Below are 19,511 nucleotides of genomic sequence, written 5' to 3'. Positions count from 1 at the left end.
CTGCTACATGCAGACTGCGGAGAAGGTGACCTTAGGCAAGCTCAGAGGCTGAGTCACTGGCAAATTGCTGCCACCTTTGTGAAAATTGAGAAAGGGTACCTAGGAGGGTCTCTAGGTGAGGCCCAGGAGGAAGAACCTGAGGGCAGAGGGAACATTCTCGAGGCTGGAACCCCATCTTTGCTGGGTACTCGAACCCCATCTTTGCTAAGATGCTTGAGGCAGGAGTGGGCCCCGGAAGGTCAGAGAGCCACTAAGGGGACAGTATGGTTGGAATGGACAGAAAGGTTGGGGACAGGGTCTGAGAGGCCACTAGGATGAGATTAAGAAGGAACACAAAAGAGAGAGCCAGCAGGGAAACAAGGCACCTGCCACAAAGCCTGGCAACTTGAATTCAGTCTCTGGGTCCAGTGCTCTCCGGACGCGTGCCTGGCCCATGCAGGCTCTCATACACACAATGGATAAGCACATAAATAATCATAATAAGAAAAGTCACAAAGGGGCACAAAAAGGACCGAAGCTTAGAGTCAGTATTCAGAGGGCCTCGGGCAGGAGAGTGAATGGTTTTTCAAGTGAAGGCTGGGTGGGGCCAGGGTGTCCCTTTCGCAGCCCCAGTGTTGGGAAGGTGGGCTTGTGGGGAGGTTATAGCCTTGCTGAGGTCTGCAGAGACCGTTGATGCCGCCTGAACTTCCCCAGTGCTTGGCTTGGGGAATTTCCACTCAGGGCTCCGGGCTACTTGAAGGTTAGGATTTCCACTTGGGAACACATGACAGGGTCACTGGGTGGAGTTGCCCTTCACCTCACAGAGGCTGGGTTGGAGGGCGGGGGGCGTTGCCAGCTCAGAGCCCTAAGACAGACCTCAACCTAAACAGAGAACCCAGCTAGGAAGTCAGGCCACCATTTCTGAGTGCCTCCATCTCCCTGGGGCTGTCATTAGGTCTCCCTCTTAGGATGCTGTTGTGAGGGACAAGGAGGCTAGTTGTCAGGGTGACCAGATCCAGCATTACCCACGCTCTGCCAGTATCCCTGGGGAATGGCCACCCGGATGTTCTTGAGAGCCTGGAGGAGACCCTGTGCTCCAGTCTTAGGCAACAGAGACGCCTTGCTCTGGGTTTGTCCTGTTAATCTTCAGTTGTCTCTTTGTGCCATCCCAGCTTAGGGACCTTTCTGCTGTTGCCCTGACAAAAAGCTCATCCCTTCTCAGAGGACCTCATTATGTGCCGGAACTCTTGCTGAAGACCCGTAGGTGCATCCAGGCAGGCGTGGCATCATAAGTGACACATGTCCCCAGGGTTAGGTGAGGAGGAAGGACAAGCCACCACAGGAGTGCCCTCAAACCAGCCATGGCTCCAGCCACTGCCCAGAATAGTCCAGGAAGCTAGTCAGCTGCCCCAGGTCCAGGACCAGCAGAGACTAAGCCCCGACTGCATCCGGAGTAGTTTCCTGCCTGGTCTCAGGGGGCCTCTGGACTACAGGATAGGCCCAGAGGCAAGAGATATCAGGGTGGGGCCCACTGGGTGAGGGAATGAAGAATCCCTTAAGTGAAGGCTGGGGACCCCCACCTGCCTCTAAGCATTTCCTCCTGCTGCTGACTTGAAGCCCAAAGAAGTGGGGGAAGGGTTGGCTCTGTCCTGCCAGCTTCTACCCTGACCAGTTTCCTTCTGGGAACCCTCTGAGAGAACACTGGCTGTAACAGCAGAGTCCCTATGGAGAAAGGAGAGGACGTTACAGTTTACTTTGCTTCTCAGAGTGTCCCTTCCTTCACTTCTGTGGAGGTCAGAGACTTGTCCCTATCCTCACGTGGGTCCCTTGCTCCAACCAGCCAAAGCAGGCAGGTGCAGGGTAAGAGTTCCCTCACCAGCCCCTCCTCCTGCCTCACTCTTCCTGTCCCAGCTCAGCTCATCCAGTGTGAAGGAAGAAAGTGCCACTGTTCCCATCCAGGCCCCGGGCAAGGGCAGACACTCCCTGACTCCTGTGTACCTCAAAGTCCTCCAGCAGCTCCTGCCATGGAAAGGTGGTACCTGGGTGAGTCTCCTACGCCTGACCCTCCCTGCCCTGCCCTGCCCTGGATTCAGGGGATCACCCAGTCACTTTCAAATATACCTACTGACTCCCCACAGTTGTGGGAGAAGCAGAAATGGGAGAGACAGGTTGCCCTAATAGGGACATCCCAATTGTAAGTTCTGGGCCTGCTGAGATTCAAGGGACACCTCTGAAACCAGAGGCTAGGGAAATTGACTCTTTATCCAGCCTTTCGCCTATGCATCAGACTACAGAGTCACATCTTAGTCCTCGTACTTTCTTTTTCTTTCTTTTTTTTTCTTTCTTTCTTTTTTTTTTTTTTTTGGATTTGGTTTTTTTCGAGACAGGGTTTCTCTGTGTAGCCCTGGCTGTCCTGGAACCCACTCTGTAGACCAGGCTGGCCTCGAACTCAGAAATCCGCTTGTCTCTGCCTCCCAGAGTGCTGGGATTACAGGCGTGAGCCACCACCGCCCGGCTGTCCTCGTACTTTCTAACTTCCTGTCCTCTGGCACATTATGCCTCAGACGAGACAGGATGATGCTAGTTCTGTTCTTTCTTACTGAACCATGTGGCGGTGGAGGGGTGACTTCCACCAGGGCCTAGAACAGAAAACTAGTTGTCAACCTGCTTTCCCCATGGCTTTGCCTAGTCTACCTACCTGCCTGCCCATCCATGCATCCATCCGTTCATCCATCCTTTTGTCTGTCTGTCTGCCTGCCTGCCTGCCTGCCTGCCTGCCTGTCTGCTTCCCTGTCTGTCATATATCTTTCTAACTTGCTGTCTTTTTTCATGTCTTGTTCTAGAAAGAACTCATAGGGGCTTACAAAGATAGTCAGCAAGCTAACATGGTAAGGGGTGGGGGTACTGCCGACTTCTGTGAAGCATGGCGACAGATTCGGCAGCCATCGTGCCACCTGGTCCTTCCAGCTCTGGTCTCCCGTTTCTGTGTCTCAGGCTCCATCGTCCCTTGCTCTCAGTTTTTCGGGTCTCTGGTGGGCTACGGCACAAGCCCTTCTAGGCATGGTTGGGGGAAGCAAGGCTCAGCCTTAGTTTCTTCATCTGTCAAATGGAGCTACTGGAGGTTAAGTGGGCACCATGAGTTCTGAGAGCCTGGCGCATGGGCCCGGCTCTCACAGGGCGGGGCTGCTGCCTGTCTGTGTGACTGTGTGCTTCTGGGCTCTGGAAGCTGGGGAGATCTGGCTGCGTGCTTTTAAGCTGCATAGCCAGGGCTGGTCTCTCCTCTCACCACTTAGTGGGGGAGTGGCTGGCTTTCCGTTGGTGCCAGCAAACAAAAGGCTAATGCCTGTCATCTTCCAAGCAATGCAGAAACAATGGTACCCACTGTCCTAGGCCATATTCTGAGATGCCTGTCTCAGTCCCCACGGCTTCCCAGAGCCCTGCGCCCTGCCCACTGTATAGATGCAGAGGCAGACATGGAGAGGTAAACAAATCGGCAATGAGAGGTAAGCAGATGGCAACGATCAAATTTCTAGGCAAGAGGTGAGTGCCAGTTCCTGGCACTGGTTGAGGGGCACTCACAGATGGAGCCCCTCCCCTCAGAAGGACTGACGTACCAGGGGAGCAGATATCATCTATCTATCTATCTATCTATCTATCTATCTATCTATCTATCTATCTATCATCTATCCATCCTTAAATCTATTATAGATCTAGCTATCCTCTATGTAGCTTATATGTATGCAAGCCATATATGTGTATATATATATATATATATATATATATATATATATATATGGCTGTATGTATATATATGTATACATCTATCTATCTATCTGTAATCTATTATCCATCTTGGTATCATCTCTCCATCAATCAATCATTTATATAGCTTGTATGCATGCAGGTATGTATATATGCATGCCTGTATGTGTGTATGTGTGCATGTATGTATGTATATATGTATGTATGTATCTATCTATCTATGTATCTGTCTATCCATAATCTATTATCAACCTTGGTATCATCTCTCCATCAGTCTATCATTTATATAGCCTGTATGCATGCAGGTATGTATGTATTCATCTGTCTGTCTGTCTGCCTGTCATCTACCTGCTATTTATATATCTATCACCTGTGTATCTGTTTACATATCATCTGCTAATGTTGGACATTAGCTTCTTGGAGGCCAAGTCTACCATCTGGAACCCAAAGAAGACTGTGGTACTCAGAGAGCCCCTACCATAGTTACCAAGGGAACAGTTACAGTGAGTGGGGGACAGCCTGGGAGGTATGGCCAAAGCATTTGTGCTCTGAAAGAGCAGCCACTAATCTTGTCTTCAACTCTCACTGGATGTGTGACCTTGGCTCCTAGCGTCTCTGTACCTCAGACAGCACATGTCAACTGAGGAACTAAAGCAAAAGGGAGACAACAACTAGAAAATGCTTTGTAAGCCGTGAGAGCAAGGCTGGGCCCCTTCCTGAAAGAGTAAAGTGACAGCCACAAGAGGGAGTGTTTGGGCACCAGGGTAGGACCTTAGTCAGGGATGATGGAGCATTTCAGACTGAGGTGTGAATGGCTAACTGTGGCCTCAGGACCAGGATAAATAAAACAAGGCAAGACAGGATGTCAGAAATAGCAGTGCCGAGGCTGATCCTGCTGGGGACCCAAGGTTCTCAGGACTGTGGTACAAGTGGAGGCAGGCCAGGCTCCTTAGGAACACAGCAGGGAGACATGAGTCAGTGACCCGTGAAAATGGAAGCTGTCACCACGTCCTATCCACAGGGGCTTGCAGGAAGCTCTGAAGGCTAAGGGACTTCAAGTCCCCAACCCCACCCGGGACCCCTATGAATACTTCCCATGTGCCCTTCACAACGAGTGCATCTTGAAACTCTCACTTCCTCATCCCACTGGCCAGCTGCGCTTCCCCAGCTGATGGAAGAATACTGTTGCTGCCCATCCCGGCCCTGCTCTCTGGAAATTTCCTCTGGGAGGGGCTGGAGACCTCAGCCAGCTCCTCCCTGCCTCTGGCTCCCCCCACACTCCCCTTGCCTGGCTCAGCAAGAGCCCCTCTGGGGACACTCAGCCTTTCTTGTGACTAGAGTAAATATTACCTGACACTGTTAATATTTAATGCCCCCCACCTCTGCCCTGGTTGCCCCACGGCAGACACTGTCCCCGTAGTAGCGGCCACAGGAAGATCGAGGAGAAGCCCTGGTAGCTGGTGAAATGACAGAGCTGTCAGCTAACAATGGTGAGATTCTGCCTGGGACTGCTTCTGGTGGGCAGCTGAACCCCTTTCCCTCTCCTGTTCCTTGGGGTTCCCGGCCAGCAGCTCTCTAAGAAAATTAGCATTCAGAAGGGTACCCCAACTCCACCCCCAACAGATAGAGAGCAGAATAGAAGAGACTGGAGTATCAGAAGTGTGTGTGTGTGTGTGTGTGTGTGTGTGTGTGTGTGTGTGTGTATACATGTGACTTTGTTCTGAAGACAGGGTGTTGTTCTATAGCTCAGGTTGGCCTGGAACTCATATAGCCCAGAATAACCTAAAATTCACTGTGTTCTTCTTGCGTCAGTCTTGCACACGCTACCCAGTGTGACTTTCTCATCTTGGATAGAGAACTAAGATTTACAAAGTGGTCAGGGGCTGGCGGGGTTGGGGGCGGGAGGAGCAGCCCTTCCGGCCAGCCTTCCCCAGCAGGCTTAGGGCCACAAGAAAAGTCCAGAGTTTTGAAATCCACAAGACTCAGGCCTGAAGCCCAAGAGGACCCCTACTGGTCCATTTATCTTGAGTTTTCTGACCTAGAGCACCGGTGGGGGAGGGGCTCATCAAATGGGTCCTGAAAGGGAAGGGAAGGGGGAGGGGGGCTCTAGCTTGGATCTGGCTGAGGCTGACACGAGCTCCCCATGTGACCTTGACTATGACAGGAGCTTGGGAAGACTTTCTGCAAGGATACTTGGGTCCCTGTGGCTTTTCCTTAGCTTTTGATCGTTCCGAATAACCCATACCTGAGGCTTACCAGGCACTGACCGCCTCTGGCTACTGGAGGCAGCTGGACTCACCAGACCCTGTGGCTGGCTGATCACCACAGGGCCACAGTTCAAAATCACCTGGGAATTGTTAACTTGCTCATCCCTTTACAAAAGGCCCCAGACAAGAGTGTCTCCAGCAGGGCGGCACGGAGTGGGTGGGGTGGGGTGGGGTGGAGTGAGCACAGTTTTGCTGGCCAGTGGACCACTAGCAATCCAAGGGTAAGTGCTCTGAGCTCAGGCTGGCCCTTCAGGGTGAAGGGAGCCACAGGAGGCAGGGCCAGGGCCATGCAGCCTGGTCTGGAAAAGTCGTCTTCCTCCATGTCACTTGAGAGGGAGCCTAGCACTTAGACTCACAATGACGCCTTGCCTGGGTTCAAATCCCAGCTCTGCCCCTTACTTGCTGTGTGGCTGTGGGGTGACTTACTCAGCCCTTTCTGTGCCCCATTCTCATGTGGATGAGAGGGGAACAGCCATGCCTCACAGGTTGTATGAGCTGACACTCGGATCATTTTGGCCGGGGATGCACAGACGCTGAGTGCCCCTCCCTCCTGTTAAGTGTGCGGCACGGCAGAGAATGAACCAAGCCCGATTCTGCCTTCCATTTCCAGTGTGTCCTTCCAAGGACTCTAGCGGGCCCCTGATTCCTTCTCCTGTTCCTTGAAGCCTCTGCTTCACTCAGTGATTTATTCCACAAATATTGCTTTTCCTCGAGGAAGTAGAATTATATATCAATAGAGGCCACTGAGGGGCCTCCCGGGAGTTGGCTTTTTGGCCTGACCTTGTTGTGATAGAGAGCTGGGAGCTGGGGAGGACCACGCCCGCCTGAGACTGTGATGTCCCCTGAGACAGTGCAGGTCTCTATTTCAGATGCCCTGCGTCTGATCCCAGGATGCCCCACAGGTCCCCTCTTCCTGGGCCACTCTTATCCAGCTGTCTCTTGCCTGTGTGGGTCCTTGGGGATCAACTGAGATGCCTGAAATTCCCAGGGCCCCCCTTTTTTTGTTTGTTGGCTTGTTTTTGGTTTTTTTGGTTTTTGTTTGTTTGTTTGTTTGTTTGTTTGTTTTTGGATTTGGTTTTTTCGAGACAGGGTTTCTCTGTATAGCCCTGGCTGTCCTGGAACTCACTCTGTAGACCAGGCTGGCTTCGAACTCAGAAATCCGCCTGCCTCTGCCTCCCAGAGTGCTAGGATTACAGGCATGCGCCACCACCACCCAGCTGGCTTGTTTTGTTTTAAGACAGTTTCTCTGTGTAACCTTGGCTGTCCCAGAACTTACTCTGTTGACCAGGCTGTCCTCAAACTCACAGAAATGTGTCTGAGGGCTGGGATTGAAGGTGTGAGCCACCACTGTCAGCCTCCCAGGCCACTCTTACCCAGCCCCCACTCCCTCCCCCCAGCCCATGTCGGCCCTTGGGGGAGCATTTGAGAAGTCTGGAGTTCCCACTACTCTGGGGCTGTGATTTCTTGCTCATCCCACCCCCCCCCCTGCTCTCTTCTCAGGTGGTGGTGCCAAGGGGGCAGAGAACCCCTTCGAGTATGGTAAGTCAGTCCTCCCCTGCCTACCCCGACAGTCCTCCCCTGCCTACCCAGTCAGTCCTCCCTGCCTACCCCGACAGTCCTCCCCTGCCTACCCCGACAGTCCTCCCCTGCCTACCCCGACAGTCCTCCCCTGCCTACTCCGACAGTCCTCCCCTGCCTACCCCGACAGTCCTCCCCTGCCTACTCCGACAGTCCTCCCCTGCCTACCCCGACAGTCCTCCCCTGCCTACTCCGACAGTCCTCCCCTGCCTACCCCGACAGTCCTCCCCTGCCTACTCCGACAGTCCTCCCCTGCCTACCCCGACAGTCCTCCCCTGCCTACTCCGACAGTCCTCCCCTGCCTACCCAGTCAGTCCTCCCCTGCCTACCCAGTCAGTCCTCCCCTGCCTACCCCGACAGCTACCTTCCAGCCCTGGGTCGCTGCTATCTGCTCTTAACCCCATGGGGCTGCTGGTGGGTGGACATGGGAGGACTGTGAGGGACCATGCCTACACCACTGCGCATGTCTCCTCTCTCCAAGACTACGAAACCGTCCGCAAAGGAGGCCTGATCTTCGCGGGCCTGGCCTTCGTCGTGGGCCTCCTCATCATCCTCAGTAAGTGGAGACAGGTGAAGCATTTCCCAGAGTCATACAGTGAGGACACTTGCCCGCGCCCCACCCACACTCCAGCCTGAAGAGGAATTCAGGGACAGCTGGCTACTGCTTCCTTTAGTGTGCCCCCTGGTGGCCTTGGGAGGGACAGCTGAGCGGGGAGTCTGGCAGGGCACCTGCGGGGCGGAGGCGGCCAGAAGAGCAGGCGCCAGGCCATCTGACACTCCGTCCTAAGCCGCGCTATCCCTTGAGTAGTCTCAGCACACGGAGGGACCCCACCTCTGCCCGCGCTGTCAGCGTCGGAGACTCGCGGGGAGAGACTTGCGGCAGCTTTCTCTGTGTAGCTGACATCTACTCCTCCACACACTGCTGCAAACTAGCAGGGATGGAAGCCAGGCCCTGGGGCCTATGGCTGACTTATCCTAACTCTGGGGACGGGGCGGGGCTCCATGTTCTCTCTGTTAAATCCTAAGATAGCCTTGTAAAAAACCCTAAGACAGCCACAGGGGTGAAGGGGTACTTTCGGAAGCTTCCGGGGTAGCCTTGAAGAGTTCTACAGCTGCTGGAATGGCCTTACCTGTCCTTGAGCCCTGGTAGTCTCATCAGCAGATGCTTAATAGATGGCTATTTTTTTTTTTTTAGCTTTTTTAAAAAAAAAATCAAAAGAAAATACTAGAATCACAATCAGAAAGACACTTGGTGAAGCAAAGAAGTTTCTGTATTCTGGAATTCCCACAAACTCTGACTCCTGCCACTCTACTTGAAAACTGGGCTCTTGGGAGACCTCTCTCTCTCTCTCTGCACGTGTGTGTGTGTGTGTGTGTGTGTGTGTGTGTGTGTGTGTGTGGCTTCTGGAAATTATGAGTCTAGGCCAAGATCTGAACTTTAGATTGGCCTCTCCTCCTCCACGTGAGCGCTGAGCGGCTGCCCTGCTGTGTTCTGCTGGTGGCATCGTGAACTCTGGTCCCAGCGGCCACTTTCAATATGTCCCCAGTCCAGCACAGATCTGGTGCCGTGACTGTTTGCTGATTAACTGCTTGGTGGTCCAGCCATATATAAACAGAAATCATGGACCCCCCAAGCCCCGCCCCGTGATGATGCTGGAGGAGGGAGGTAAGCCTGGCAGAACCGGCTTTTTCAGGGTCTCCTTGGGGGAAAAACGGCATCAAACTTTACCTTCACTTTTCCAGGCAAAAGGTTCCGCTGTGGGGGCAGCAAGAAGCATAGGTGAGTGCTGTGGGGGAGGAGGGGCCCTCCGCCTGCGGGAGCACGGACGCGCCCACCCTCTGTCTTCATCCTCTTTATCCTTCCTCACCCCAGGCAGGTCAATGAAGATGAACTGTGACAGACGGTATGTGTCCTTCAAGGGCCATGAAGGGCTGGGTAGAGCACGCTCGTGAGTAAGGGAAAACGAGCTGAGAGAAATGTGGGGGTTCAGGTGGGCTGTTCCCACGAGTGTTTTAAAGCGAACACTGGGTGTCTAAAGTGGGGTGTGTGAAGTAGGAACACTGTGGGGGAGGGGGCCTTGAGAATAATAAGAGGGACACGAGCTGCAGGAGCCCCTCTCCCAACTCAAACCCAGCCTTTGTCTTCCCAGAGCCGGCAGCGCCCACCGGCGCGTGCGCACCCGTGACGCCATCTTCCCCGGCTGCGCACCACGGATCCCACCAGTGTCCCACGGGCTGAAGGAAGTGCCAGGCGTCCTGGGAACCCCCTCATGGTCATCGCCTCGCGTCTCTAGATCCTTAACTTCCTCTTCCCCCTCCCCAACTTCTCTAACACCCCACTTCTGGTTCCAAGTTGGGGGTACACGTGTAGCCCCATCTTCTCGGTTCTCAATGAATCGCTCTATAAGCGTCTGCCAATGAAATTGGGTTCACTGTGGTCATCTATGGGAGCCTATCATCCACCCCTGAAAACAGTTTCCTGGGGACAGAGACCTCTGCCTGACTCCTGGGTGCCCTGCCAAAGGCTGAGGGTGTCAAGATGAAGGTGATCGGGAAGGCTGGGTCCTGCTGGCAGCGGCGGCGGCGGCGGCTGCTGCTGCTGCTGCTGCTGTTGAAGCCACGGGACTTGCTTCTCAGGTGCTCTGGCCAGCCAGGTGCTGCTAGCTGACGGTGGCCACATTTGTGGGCTCTAATGGTTTCCCTAGGTACACAGCTGTCCAGGGTAGGTGGTCGGAAAGGCTTCTATTGGGCACCAGCCCATGCTCCCAGCCCATCCTTGGGTCGGCGGGGTCCAGGGAACGCCAGCTGGACCCACCCCTGCCCATCTATTTGGATGTTGGCTTGCTTTGTCCCTGGGTCAGGAGTGAAGGTGAGAGCGAGTCCTCTGTTAATTGCTTGCTTCAGGGCCATCCCTCTGGGCAGAGACCCACTGAGGTCCAACTCCCTCTCTCTCCATTCCCATGGAATCTCCAAGGAGACCGGAGAGCCGGCAGGATGCTGGCGCCATCTGGTGGCGGGCCTCCTTATCTACATCTGAGTATCTGAGCAGAGCCGTTAGGAAAGAAACAAGCTGCATTAGGGTGAACTACACAGTCAGGCTGGGCAGGCCAATTCACTTGGTACTTAAGCCTTCTATGCCAACCCCTGCCCCAGGCTCTGAAGCCTGCCAACCCACCCTCCGTCCGTCCATAGGTAATCGAGGACACTCCTTTGAGAGACCTCTGCCATTGTATAGAAGGGGATGCTGATCTCCCTCTCCGCAAACGGTAGTGACTTGTGTAGACAGGGTGGTGCCCTCCCTGCCTTTTGTTGTCAGAGCTAGGAGATGAGAGGAGCCTGGGGCGGAGGCGTGTGTGTCAGAGGAGGCCAGAGGGCACACAAGTAAAGTCTGGCTGCTAGGCTCAGAACACACCACTGACAAACGCGACTTCATACCCTTAAGCAGAACTCAGAACTGCTCGTTTGAGCTCCCTCTGGAGGATGGGAGGAGTGAGCTGAGGTGGAGACCATCTGGCTGGGGTTAGGGCTGGGGAGGAGGCAAACTCTTCAGGGTTTCTGGATGCTGGGGCAAGGCAAATGGGAAGAGGTATTATTCAAGGTCTGTGGTCTACTCAAGAGAAGTGGGAGCCCTGGGAAGGAGTCACGTTTCCAGAATGTTCTATACACCAGCCCACCACTTAAATGGTCTTGGGCGAGTCACTTCTCCTTCTGTCTACCACCATGTTGTCTCCTGCTCTGTTCTCTAGGTGGCCAGCCAGACTGGTCCACTTGAGATGGACTTTGGGGTCTTTGCCTGGCCTGGGCCTAACCGTATGCCCTCCTTGAGCAGGGAGAGCTAGGCACAAGCATGCGATTGCTGGAAAGCCTTCCTGCTATCCCTATGCCCTCTGCCACCCTCGCCCAGGCTGACGCTCAGCCTCGGGGCTGAGGCTCACTGCTCCATGGCCATTCTGATTCTGTGACCTGCTCTTGGGCCAGGGCATCTCCCTTCACTATCCAGGAGAGTTCGCATGCTGAGAGTTACTGAACATGCCTGTCACTCTAAGGTTTTCTACATATCAGAGCTGTCCTAAACTACAGAATGCAAACTAAATCTTAGAAGTGTTTCTTCCTTTATACGGAGCTGTATGAGGCCTGTCTTAGGGTGCAGTTCCTTCTTCTACCACCGGAGGGAGCCCATGACTTACTCAAAGTCACTTGAAATTACAACTGATTTCCCGGACCGCTCCTTCCCACAAAGCTTTAGACCCCACAGCTCGAGTTATCATCATGATCCTATCCCCAGTATCCAGATTCTCCCTTCCAAACTCACAATTACCCAAGTATGGAGCACCCCGGGTAAGGGCAATGAGCTCATCTTGGCATGAGTGGTCTGGGTGGAGCCCTGTCTTGTCTGGACTTGGCTTCCCTTTTAGAAGCTGGGACCAAGGCTGGCTCCCCATGGGTGTGAAGACTCCTTGCTGGGGCCCTCCAGCTTTTCTAAAAACTTTGGCACTTTTGGGGACCATTCTCACCTCACCTCAGTGGTTACTAGTTCAGTAAGGGTGTCCCAAAAGACTTGCTTTGAGTAGCTCTGTTGGCCCTACCCATAGAAAGACGAGGGTATCAGGGCAGAGGGAGGTCTGAGTTCCTTCTCCCCCAATACCTTGCTCAGGGATCTAGTCCCCTGCGGGGATGTGAATTGCCTCTCTGCAGACGTGCACCCCGGGTGGCCAAGATCGGAACTGCAGTTGGACGGTAATCCGGGATAGAAGGCTCGCCCGCCTGGGGAATCCGGTAGCGACTCAGCTCTGCTGTCCCAATCGGGATGACGATCAGCTTGGGCCTCAGAGTCAGCGACTTAGCCACCCCAGTCAAGTGTGTTAGGAGGGCAACACTGAGGCATGTGCTGCAAGGGGGAGGATTCTGGGGACTCAGGGCCCCTGCAGTCTCAGGATACACGAGGAACTGGGAATGCTTTGTGATTTAGCAATTGGAGAGCTCAGGGGCTGGGAGGAACTTCTTAGAATTTGGAACCTTAGTGCTCAGGCTTTCATTAAGAGACTGGACGGATAAGGGGGGATAGCAGCCGGGCGTGGTGGCACACGCCTGTAATCCCAGCACTTGGGAGGCAGAGGCAGGTGGATTTCTGAGTTCGAGACAATTCGAATTCCAGGACAGCCAGGGCTACACAGAGAAACCCTGTCTCGAAAAACCAAAAAAAAAAAAAAAAGGGGGGGGGGGGATAGCAGTAGGACATAGGTTAGTGTGTGTGTGTGTGTGTGTGTGTGTGTGTGTGTAGCGCGCGCACGGGGGAGGAGGGCGGGCAGGGGGAGGAGGGAAGGCGGGGGGAGGGGTTTCCCCAGTTGTCACGGGCCTCACCTCTGGGAGAGTCAGGGGCCAGAGCCACTCTTCAAGCCCCATTTGGCAGATTTGTTTCTCCAATCCTGCTGAGCTGTCCAATGTGTCCCATAATTCCACAGTGCTGTTGTCTAGTTCTCTGTTTTGAGAAGACCTCACTGCAGCTTCCTGGAGGACTGTCTTGGTGTCACAAGAGGACTGCCCAGGGGGGAGATGGAGGAGGGTGGGACATTTCCAGTCAGGCAACAGCTGGTGGCTCAGAACAGCTGCTACCGCCCAGCAGGCCACCAACTGTACCCTGGAAACTGAAACTGGTGTTCCTACCAGCTTTGTTCCCAAGCCCGCTTTAACCTTGGAAAGGTCCTTGTCTATCTCCAGACTTGGCTTTTGGGGAAACAAAACAGGAGACAAAAATTCTAAGGTCCAGTCTAAAAGTCAAGGGGGCGGTGGCTCTGAAGTTGGAGCTGGAGTAAATTCTCTCCCTAACCCAGGGCAGTTAGTTGTTCTTAATGCACAACCAGATAAATGCACACAGTCACATGAGCACGGCTGCTTGGTAAGTGAAAGAGGAAGCCACAAGACACCCGGAGAAGCAGAGGAATGAGACAGTATGGCCCTCCCCGGGAGTGTGGTGAATTCTCTGTTTGTTCCCCCAGAAAGTCCTGTCAATCTGTAACTGAGTCTGCACTCGCACAAAAAACTCCCGGAACTCATTGTCCCTGCACTGCAGTAAATAACATTTCAGGTCTCCTGTCTGCAAACCAAACATTCACTACAAAGTTAATAAAGTTACTCAGGAGAGGCCTCAGACAGCCGTTCAGGAGACATGAGCAGGAACAGGGGGATGCAGAATGGACTCCGCGGCTCTGGGATCCTTCCCGCTACCCTGACATACCTTCACTCAGGGCCCCAGCAGATTAGCTATTCCAGGGTGGGAGTAATACCTCTACGTTCACAAACGCCCCCTAGTGGCCATCCCAAATCTAGCACAGGATGTATTCCGTAAACATTAGTGGCTGCTCAGAGGAAGATGGTTAGATGACCCACTACAATATAGGGGTGAGGAGGGCTGTGCAGGTGTGGGATCTGGGGCAGAGTTGGTGGTGTGTAGTCTCCCTGAAGTGTGGCGTCTTTGAGACCTTTCGCAGTACCAGCCTTTTCAGTTCATCCTCTGTGTCTTGATGTACTGGGTGGTTTTGTGTCACCTTGACACAAGCTAGAGTCATCACAGAGAAAGGAGCCTCAGTTAGGAAATGCCTCCATGAGATCCAGCTGAAAGGCATTTTCTTTTTTTTTTCTTTCTTTCTTTTTTGTTTTGTTTTTTGGATTTGGTTTCTTCGAGACAGGGTTTCTCTGTAATAGCCCTGGCTGTCCTGGAACTCACTCTGTAGACCAGGCTGGCCTCAAACTTAGAAATCCACCTGCCTCTGCCTCCCGGAGTGTTGGGATTACAGGCGTGAGCCACCACCGCCCAGATAAGGCATTTTCTCAATCTTTGATCTGCGGGGGGGGGGGGGGGGGGGCGGCCCATGGTGTGTGGTGCCGTTCTGGGCTGGCCATCCTGAGTTCTGTAAGCGAGCAGGCTGAGCAAGCCAGGGGAAGCAGGCCATTAATCAGAACCCCTCTATGGTTTCTGCATCAGCTCCTGCATCTGGGTTTCTGCCCTGTTCGAATTCCTGTTCTGACCTCCTTCAATGATAACCAGCAATATGGAAGTATAAGCTAAATAAGCCCTTTCCCACCCAACTTCTTTTTGGTCATAGTGTTTTGTTGCACCAATAGAAAGAAACTCTGTCTTAGACATGCGGGAAACAGCAAACCCCACTGGAACCCTGGGCCAGTGACTGTGATAGGCATCATCGCCAAGCCGCGAGTCAAGGCTACCAGCTCTCCTGGACCCCTCCCCTTGATCATTTGGGAGAGTTCTGTCCTGGCCCCTCGTCTCATGATGTCCAGAGATGACAAAGAGAACACCTGCAAGATAGCCAGGTCCCAGGCATAGACTGGAGTACCCATTACCCCTCCCAGTCCCATGTGAGTTAATATATAGGGAGATGTCTTCACTCCTTGGGCCCCTGCCTTGAGTTATTCCCCTCGAGGAGAGGGGAGGTGGTCTACGGTCCTACTACTAGTCTGTCGTAGTTAGGCTTTTACTGATGGGAACAGACACCATGACCCAGCCAATTTTTTTTTGTTTTGTTTTTGGATTTGTTTTTTTTTTCGAGACAGGGTTTCTCTGTATAGCCCTGGCTGTCCTGGAGCTCACTCTGTAGACCAGGCTGGCCTCAAACTCAGAAATTCACCTGCCTCTGCTTCCCAAGTACTGGGATTAAAGGCGTGCGCTACCACCGCCCTGACTTTTTTTTTTTTTTAAAGATTTATTTATTCTATGTAAAGTACACTGTAGTTGTTTTTAGACACTCCAGAAGAGGGAGTCAGATCTTGTTACGGATGGTTGCGAGCCACCATGAGGTTGCTGGGATTTGAACTCAGGACCTTTGGAAGAGCAGTCAGTGCTCTTAACCACTGAGCCATCTCTCCAGCTCCACACCAAGGCAACTCTTATAAGGACAACATTTAATTGGTACTGGCTTACATATTCAGAGGTTCAGTTCATTATCATCAAGGTAGGAGCATGGCAGCATCCAGGCAGGCATGGTGTGCAGTTGGAGTTGAGAATTTTACATCTTCCTCTGAAGGCCGCTAGGAGAAGACTGGCTCCTATGTATTAAGGGGGAGGGTCTTATTGCTCACTCCCAAAGTGACATACTTCCTCCAACAAGGCCACACCCACTTCAACAAAGGCCACACCCACTCCAACAAAGGCCACACCCACTCCAACAAAGGCCATACCCACTCTAACAAGGCCACACCTCCTAATAGTGTCACTCCCTCAGCCAAGCATATTTAAATCACCACATAGGCTGAGACCAAGGTGGATATGGGAAGAGGTTTCCTTTTATGTGAGGAGCAGGGTTGTGCTGGTCTCCCTGAAGAACTGGAATTTCCCCAGGAATCTCATGGTAGAAGGAAAGCCTGGGAGGCCCTGGAGCCAGGCAGAGGGGAGCATGTCTGTCTCCTGGGAAGAGCTCCCACACAGGCCTGACAGACCACCTTGCATGAGGAGCTTGAGTCTAGCAGTGATGATGGGCAGTGGCTCATTCTTCTTTCTATTTAAAGCTAACGTCACGCCAGGGCCTCCGTAGCGGGCCCAGAGGGGCCTGGACATCTTTGTTTCTTCTCTCAATGCCATCACTTTCCTCTGTGACTTGCTTGTCAGTAGACCTGCTGAAGACAGGTGGCCCGGTGTGTTAGATCCCACACCGAGACCCTGACAACTCTCGTAATGCTGCGGCAGAAGTTAGGCCCAGGCACCTCGGGGAGTGTTGCTGGTTACTTTTTTGTCAACTTGACACAAGTTAGAGTTGTCTGGGAGGAGGGACCTGTAGGCATGTCTGTGTGGCCTTTTCTTGATGACTGGTTGACATGGGAGGCCCAGATCACTGTGGGTGGGGTCATCCCAGGCTGGTGGTCCTGGGTTCCATAAGAAAGCAGGCTGAGGGAAAGCCCCTGGGAACAAGCCAGTCAGCAGAACTCCTCCGTGGCCTCTGCCTCCATGTTCCTTGACTTCTCTCAAGGATGGACTGTGACCTGGAAGTGTAAGCCGAATAACCCCCTTTCTGTCTTCCGTTGTCATTTACCACAGCAACAGCAAACAGACTGTGACTGGCAGCCCTCCCCCGCCTCCCCAGAGGCCTGCCCTGTGACAGATCAGAGAACACGGGGCCCAGGATGCAGGACACTGTGTGTCCTTTCAGGGAGGTATCAGACTTGGATACGGACACAAGTGGGATGGGATGGAGCAGGTTGTATCTTACCTGTGAGACACAACTTTGGATGGCAGAGAGTCAGGTCAATTTTCAGCACAGCTGGCCACGCTGCTGTGCTGTCCTCAGACACAAGGGGACGCCTCACAACCAGCTTCTCAGTTTCAAGGTTCACTGAGGACTATATACTCAGCCGGGGTGTGTGTGTGTGTGTGGGCGGGGGAAGCAGGCATGTAGACTCCACAGAGAATAAGCAGAGTTGGGGAGATGCACTCTGTCTCCCTCAACCATCCCTTTGGGGAGCGTGGACATGACAGTTTAACCTTCTGGCCATGTGGAGGCTCCTGCCACCAAATGGGGCAAAACCCTGATGCCACTGTCTCCATAGACTCTCAAGTTATCACCCCGTCTAGAAACACGGCTGTCATCTGGACTCAGTACTTCCCTCTTCTCAGATCCTGCAGGGGCAGAGAGGGGACACGGGGTGGAAACAGACCGTGATAGGCAGATCTCAGCGCATCTGCCGGACAGTAACAGGGAAATCCTTCCGTAGCTCTGTGCCTCAGTTTCCTCATTTGTGAGATGGACATTATAAGCCCCATCATTAGGTTGAATGAGATCAGGCATATTAAACAAAGCCATTGATTGCTACCAAACAGAATGGGACATGGGTGAGGGACCAGGCAAGCTCAACCCCGGTCTTGTGGACTCTGTGCTTCAATCAAGGATTTGAATAGCCAGCATGTGCCAGGCACTGTATTAGGCCTTTTGATAAACTAGAGTGAAGACTGTTTATAAAAATGCAGATGAGAGGCCTAGAGATATGGCTCAGTGGTTAAGAGCACTGTAGGCTCTTCCAGAGGTCCTGAGTTCAGTTCCTCACATGGTGACTCACAACCATCTGTAATGGGATCTGATGCCCTCTTCAGGTGTCTGAAGACAGTTACAAGGTACTCATGTACATACAATAAATAAATCTTTAAAAAAAAAATGCAGACGAGAAACCTACAGAGGATCCCTGGGGCAAATGTCCCCAAGCACTGTCCCCAAGCACCATGGGACACTGCTTACATCTAAGTCTTGGGGCTGTCTTTCTCTCCCAATTCATGCATTTGAGTGTTAGTATGCATGTGTGTGTGTGTGTGTGTGTGTGTGTGTGTGTGTGTGTGTGTGACTGTGTCTGTGTTCATGTAAGCAGGATCTGGAAGCCCTTGATGGAGTTGGACCCCCCCTTCGCTGAAAAGCAGATTTTGAGACCTGGACGAAGATGCCCTCAGAAGACAGTAGGCCTCCTGCCACGCCTAGAGCATCTTGTCCCCCAAAGCCAAGGACAATGGTCTCCTCCCGAAGACCAGGCCAGCAGGGACGTCCCTCAGTACAGTGTCCAGAACAACCAGGAGACTGGAGTTACATCCTAACGCAGGCTCAAAGCTCTGCCCGTTAGTGTCTGTGTAACATCAGCAACCACTTGGTTTCCAGAGCCTCAGTTTCCTCATCTGTAGAATGGGAATATTGACACCAGGCTGGCCCTAGGGTCTGATGCAAACACACTTCAAACTAAAGCTTCGCTTGAGATCCAAGTAGCAACAGACCGATCAAGATAAATCTGCAGGGGGATGGGGGAAGCTTCATTCTGTTCTCCCAGGTCTGATAGGATTTAATACTGAAAGAAAACCTCATAGTAACTGCCCATATAGCCCACAGGTTTTTAGTGCTCAGTCTTTTGGTGACACCTGCTGGCCATAATAGGTACTGTATGCCCTCCCCGAAAACCCCTGCCCCCACCCCCAACCCCACTTCCACCCCAAATCTGGCCAAACTACTGAGAAAGCTTACTTACCTCTTTTCAGTATTTCTTGCTCTTGGACTGGGAAGGGGAGAGAGTCCTTTCTTCTCCCAGCCTCCCCTGCCCCAAAGCAGGAATGAACAGGGCTTAAGGGCATGGTCAGAGTGTGAGCTTAGGATTAACCTAGTCTAGAAAGACTTGTGCTCACAGCAACAACCCCGACAGGCAGAACACCAGCACATTCAGCTGTCTCTGTCTGCAGAGACGCCAGCCTGAGGGAAGAGGCTCCAGGAGCGGAGACTTAGAAGACTCAGAGAAGCTAGCCACGCACTGGTCAGTGCTTTGGGACAGGTGGTGCCGTGGCTCACATCTGTGTCCAAATACCAAGGTGTTTGGAAGAGTGGGTGAGAGAGGGGCAGGATGGGGGTGTCCCTAGCCTAGGGTACATCTGCCAGGAGGGCACAAAGTCTACTGATGATATCATGTAACACAAGAGATTTTCTTCAAATTAGTTCAAGGTGTACAGGAGGATATCTCAATGGATAAAAGCCCGGTAGAAGAGGAGGCACCTGAACGTTGTTCTCCGACCCTTACAGTAACAAATAGCACAAAAATATAAAAATCCAAAACACCCTGAGAAATCAGACTGGCCTCAAACGAACTGCGGGTGCTGCTGGGAAACCAGCCAGGTGATCAGGTAGACCGCCCTCACTGCTCACACATGTTTGAAATTTTCTGTGTCAAATCTGCTCTGGAAAGGTGGCAGCAAATGCCGCCACCACCGCTGGTGACTATGCAAAGGTCACCAGCGGTGCGGGGGACAAGTTAAGCTGTTTCTCTGCTCCTCGGCTGAATGGTCTGTACAATGGGAGTGACAGGCATGAAGCTGTGGTAATGACGCCACTTCCTCAGGGCCGGAGTGTGGCGCTGGGCCACCACCAGGGCCTGCTACAGTCATCGCTGGGGGTGGCT

General features: G+C 53.0%; 1 protein-coding gene and 1 long non-coding RNA gene across 3 annotated transcripts; one reads left to right on the top strand and one right to left on the bottom strand.

The window, feature by feature from the left end:
• Positions 1-1,851: 1,851 nt before the first annotated feature.
• Fxyd2 (FXYD domain containing ion transport regulator 2) lies at positions 1,852-10,009 on the top strand. 2 transcript variants are annotated; one of them, XM_052188462.1, is made up of 6 exons: positions 1,852-2,022; positions 7,509-7,547; positions 8,068-8,142; positions 9,330-9,366; positions 9,460-9,490; positions 9,737-10,009. In XM_052188462.1, the coding sequence occupies exons 1-5, from the start codon at positions 2,004-2,006 to the stop codon at positions 9,482-9,484; spliced, it is 195 nt and encodes a 64-aa protein (XP_052044422.1). In that variant the 5' UTR covers positions 1,852-2,003; the 3' UTR covers positions 9,485-9,490; positions 9,737-10,009. The 2 variants fall into 2 exon arrangements, with proteins under 2 accessions (XP_052044422.1, XP_052044423.1); XM_052188463.1 differs by lacking the exon at positions 1,852-2,022 and adding an exon at positions 5,003-5,231.
• A 965-nt stretch (positions 10,010-10,974) lies between these two features.
• Positions 10,975-13,310, bottom strand: LOC127689922 (uncharacterized). The gene is made up of 3 exons (XR_007978958.1): positions 12,948-13,310; positions 12,232-12,474; positions 10,975-11,148 (listed from the first exon to the last, which is right to left on the bottom strand). It is a non-coding gene; the product is annotated as an uncharacterized LOC127689922 (long non-coding RNA).
• Positions 13,311-19,511: the final 6,201 nt, after the last annotated feature.

The sequence above is a fragment of the Apodemus sylvaticus genome, chromosome 7 (assembly GCF_947179515.1).
Source record: "Apodemus sylvaticus chromosome 7, mApoSyl1.1, whole genome shotgun sequence".
NCBI classification, from domain to species: domain Eukaryota; kingdom Metazoa; phylum Chordata; class Mammalia; order Rodentia; family Muridae; genus Apodemus; species Apodemus sylvaticus.
This window is presented reverse-complemented; position numbering and strand designations above follow the sequence as displayed.

Bases quoted from the DNA above. Each gene is read 5' to 3' on its own strand.
- Fxyd2 (XM_052188463.1), top strand. From the start codon at position 5,207: ATGACAGAGCTGTCAGCTAACAATG. The intron at 7,548-8,067 runs GTAAGTCAGTCC...CCTCTCTCCAAG, and splicing joins AGAGAACCCCTTCGAGTATG to ACTACGAAACCGTCCGCAAA. The intron at 9,367-9,459 runs GTGAGTGCTGTG...TCCTCACCCCAG, and splicing joins GGGGGCAGCAAGAAGCATAG to GCAGGTCAATGAAGATGAAC.